Source organism: Montipora foliosa, chromosome 2 (assembly GCF_036669935.1).
Source record: "Montipora foliosa isolate CH-2021 chromosome 2, ASM3666993v2, whole genome shotgun sequence".
Lineage (NCBI taxonomy): Eukaryota > Metazoa > Cnidaria > Anthozoa > Scleractinia > Acroporidae > Montipora > Montipora foliosa.
In genome coordinates this window covers 17,384,143-17,388,207 of record NC_090870.1, presented here as the reverse complement: position 1 = coordinate 17,388,207, position 4,065 = coordinate 17,384,143, and the positions used below count along the sequence as shown (strand labels likewise).

The 4,065-nt window shown below is 37.7% G+C and overlaps 1 protein-coding gene across 1 annotated transcript in view; it reads right to left on the bottom strand.

Moving 5' to 3' along the window:
• Positions 1-294: 294 nt before the first annotated feature.
• The window catches only part of LOC137992579 (beta-1,3-galactosyl-O-glycosyl-glycoprotein beta-1,6-N-acetylglucosaminyltransferase 3-like), a 10,331-nt gene continuing 6,560 nt past the window's right edge, over positions 295-4,065 (bottom strand). The window contains exon 4 of the mRNA XM_068837984.1: positions 295-3,178. Within this exon, the coding sequence (XP_068694085.1) occupies positions 2,057-3,178 (1,122 nt within the window). The 3' untranslated portion in view covers positions 295-2,056. The remainder of the gene's footprint in view (positions 3,179-4,065) is intronic.

Here is a 4,065-nt window from a genome sequence, read left to right as displayed (position 1 = left end):
CCACAGGCAACCCAGTGTATGCTTCACGGAAGCATCTCGTTTTCTTTTAAGACTCATGCGTTGTCAAGAAAAATTCCTTGCTGATGAATTCCAAAGTAAATTTCATTCGAAAAACCGATATCGTACTCATCATGGCTTCGTGATTCATGCGTTATCGGTTTTTAGCGTAAAACCTACCGTGGAATTCACTAGTTAGGCAATGAATTTTTCTATAGAAGAAAGCAAACAAAAAGATTTAATTATTAAAGCAACAACCGGAAACATCAAACCGCAGACAATTCGAAACCTTTTATTTTCACTAACCCTACAAACAGTAAGAATAAATAACCAGGAATAGAAGCTCTGCTCTTAGGCTTGGCTAAATCTATTATATTATTATTATTATTATTTTTTTGTTTTGTTTTATTTATTTATTTATTTATTTATTTTTTTGAAATCTCTAGTGTAGAACAACTGCCCAACGATATCAACCTACTGCGAACATAATTTATTTAGGCGTAACAGAACGAAGAGGTCAAGATTGCAAGAAAAAAAAGGCAATTTGAGGCGAAGGGTCACTTTAATGCATGGTTAGTTTGTCCGTCCAAAGAACGACCTTTTCAAAATGCATTTGGCGTTGTAGGTTATGTCAAAAGATTATTTTAAGTAGATGAGAACTGAAAACAGAAACGTAAGGACAACACAGGGCACAAGTTTCAAAACATTTTCGATGAAGAAGTCAATAATAGTTTGTCATTGTGCTTTATGTTCTCTGCTCAAAGATGGGCTTCTTCCCAGAGCTATGCATTCTGGTCACTGAGTGGTGAATTTTGCTTAAAGGCGCGATGCATTATGCTAGAAAACAAGCAAAGCCAAAATCATTGAGATTTGCATAGTGCCGTCTTGAATTCTTATAATCATTGTAATTAAAGCCCCATTTCCACCCTAAACGCAACGCGATCGTTTCTTATAATTATTGTTTTGAATCTCGAATGGCGTATTCCGACTGGCCAAATATTTTTTCATAGCCAGTTCGTGGTGTTGAAAACAAGAAACATTGCCATTAGCCTGATCGTCGTGTGGTTTACCGACAGACTTTAACCAGGAAAACCGCTAAAATTACCTATTATCTTCATGGAGTCGACTTATTTAGACGTTGAAGAATCACCAAAGCGGAATTTTTACGGTTCGGCTATTCAACAAAAGGAATAGAATAATTCTGAAGCTAACGAGCAAGGTGACATTATTTCAGCGCTGAAAGAAATGCAACCTTTACTTTATTTAATTTACTTGTACTTTGTCAGTTTCGATACCTGTTACGATACCTGGGACGCAGACCTAAAATGATCTTCCAAAGAGTGGCTGAGGTCTTGATGGAGCGGCGCGCAAACTTCGCCTCGGTAATTCGTCAAGTTGTTCGATACAATTCGAGTTCCAATAGAAATAGTTTAAACAAATATAGACGACAACATACAACGATTAAATTTTGAAATGATAAGTACAGAACGCATTCAAATCAGCACCCAAAAGATTTATCGACGGAAAGCTTTTGCCAAAGAAAATTCTGAAAGGCTTCCTGAAATTTTCGAATTTTTGTGATTTCGTGATACACGAAATCATGCCGGGCGCGCATTGCGTCTAGAGTGAAAATGGGCCTTCAACGTTTTTATGAATCTTATCATGATGATGATGACGATGATGAAGATGACTATTATTATTATTTCAAATGGAAAACACGATTTTTAATGTTGCAGACATGTTTGAGCACCTTCTTCAGTGCGAATGTTACATGAGGTGCAAATCTGAATGAAAATATCTGATAATCAGTGTTAATGAGCATCTTGTGTGTTGTGTGACTATTGTTCTGAAAAAGGCAGAAATTTCTTCTCAAACATATTACCATTATTAACATGAATATTTATATTAATATCATTATCATTATCATTTTTTAACATTTGTTATTAAACCCTACGTACATACCTGCAAAAAATACCCGCAAAGAGATTTGTGGAATAAATATACATGTATATCATCATCATTATTATTATCATCATCATCGTCATCATCATCATCATCATCATCTTTGATTGATTTTCTTTGGGGTAGCTTTCCGCCTTGTTTCCTGATTCCATACGCCAGAAGGGTATTTTCTTCCTTGTCTTGCAACAAGTATGCACTCTATTAGATCATCGCTGAAGTCAAAGGGAATTTTATGAACAAACAGTTTGTCTTTCTTTTCGTCTCCTAGAGCCCACTGCAAATCTTCAAATGTGATCCAACAGATTAATCGTATCCATATGCCATGGCATATATCGTCGCCTCTAAAAACACGCCAATACAAAGCGCGTGGTATCCACCTTGGTTGTCTGCCGCGGATTCCACCTGGGGCCCCTGGATATTGCTGCAGAGATGCGTAAAGTGTTTCATCTGGCACGAAAGTATCCTTCAAGAATTTAACAAAATCTTTGGCTACCTGACTGTAAATTACAAAATCAACAAACTCCCTAGTTGCGATAATGAACGTCGACCCCTTAAAAATTGTTATATTTTGTGGCGGTGGCCCCTTTGGTTCATTTGTAATGTACGTAGTCCCATATTCGTTTTTTAAGTGAACAAACTTTGTTCGATTCTCATAACGCTTAGACAAACGTGGACTTTCTATGTTATTGTGGTTTTTTAGACCTTGTAATGCTTTTACGATTTCACTATTAACGTAAAGTGGGAAATCCTGTCCAACTAAATTAATGTAGTATTTCCATTTAACAGGTGACTGTAAAAGCTCCTGCATGCAATAGAGCTGAGCTTGTACAACAGAAAAATGTCCCCAAAAAACTTTAGTGCTGTTTGCTGATATAAAAACATTCGGAAGACAGCGTATCGTGGCCAGTATTGCTTCGTGAAAGCCCGCTGGCGATTTCTTGTCGATGTGGATGCAATAAACATTGTGTGGCATGTAGATGGCCTGAAGTATTCTTTCAAAAAGCCGCGCGTTTTTGTATATTAAAAAGGAAAAACCAATTGGTAGATGGCTCTCTTCTTCTGTCACCGGGGGATGACCAAATCGAGCCTGTAATACACTGCCACAATCCTGATCTGGACTGTACATTTCAAGGATGTTTGAGTCATTCGATGGGACTAAACTCTCATTCAGTTTTTCTTCGCCAGATATAAGCCTTTTGCATCTTTCCCATTTCGATTCCTGAAACAAGCCAGAAGAAAAATCATAGTAACAATGGGAATTCCTAATCAAAAAGGGTCTACGCCGGGATACAATCTTACAAAGGTCTCTTTCGTTTGCTTTCCTTCCTGAAATGCGTGATTGCAAGATAACTCATGCATTTCCTCTCCACAAGCAAACATCTATAGATGCCGAATTGGCAAACGCTCACCAGGGATCTCACAGGGACGGGAGAGTCAAACTAGGAATTGGTTGCGGAGTTTGCATATTCTTTGAAAGAGTGTTTTATAATATCGTGACATATGGGTATAAATAAGAGAAAATGTGCGTGTAGCATTATCGACTTAACAATATTACAATCCGTTAATATTTCTAACATCAAGTTTCTTTTCCGGTCGAATTGTTGCAGTTTCAAATTTTTGTGTCACGCCGTTTTTATTTCCGGTTTAAGTAGCAAGCCATTGTAGTTGTTCCGGTTTAAGTAATAAGCCATTAATTATGGTTGTTTCCCAACTGCTTTTAAGGATTCGAATTTTGCAAAATCAATCTTATTGAATTGTTTTGGAGACTATTTGGGGATTGCGAAAGGATAGCAACGGCTTTTAAAACTACAAGTAAGGCAACGTTTAGGAAAACGCGCGCGATTTCTTTTGCAAGATTGAAGATAGTACAAGCAAAAGAAGTGATGGGAAAGAACCAGCCGCAGATGAGGAGTCCCACTCCGCCATCCAATTCCACACAGGAAATAAAGCTCTGGCTTTGTTTTCGAAAAACCAGAAGTTGAGCATCGTAAAAGAGCAGTGTCCACGCTACTGCAGAAAGAACCATCCTCAAGTTTCAAGATTTGCACCATACAACCTCCTGAAGTTTATCACCTTGCCGTCTTCCTTGTAGATCTTGAAGCTCTT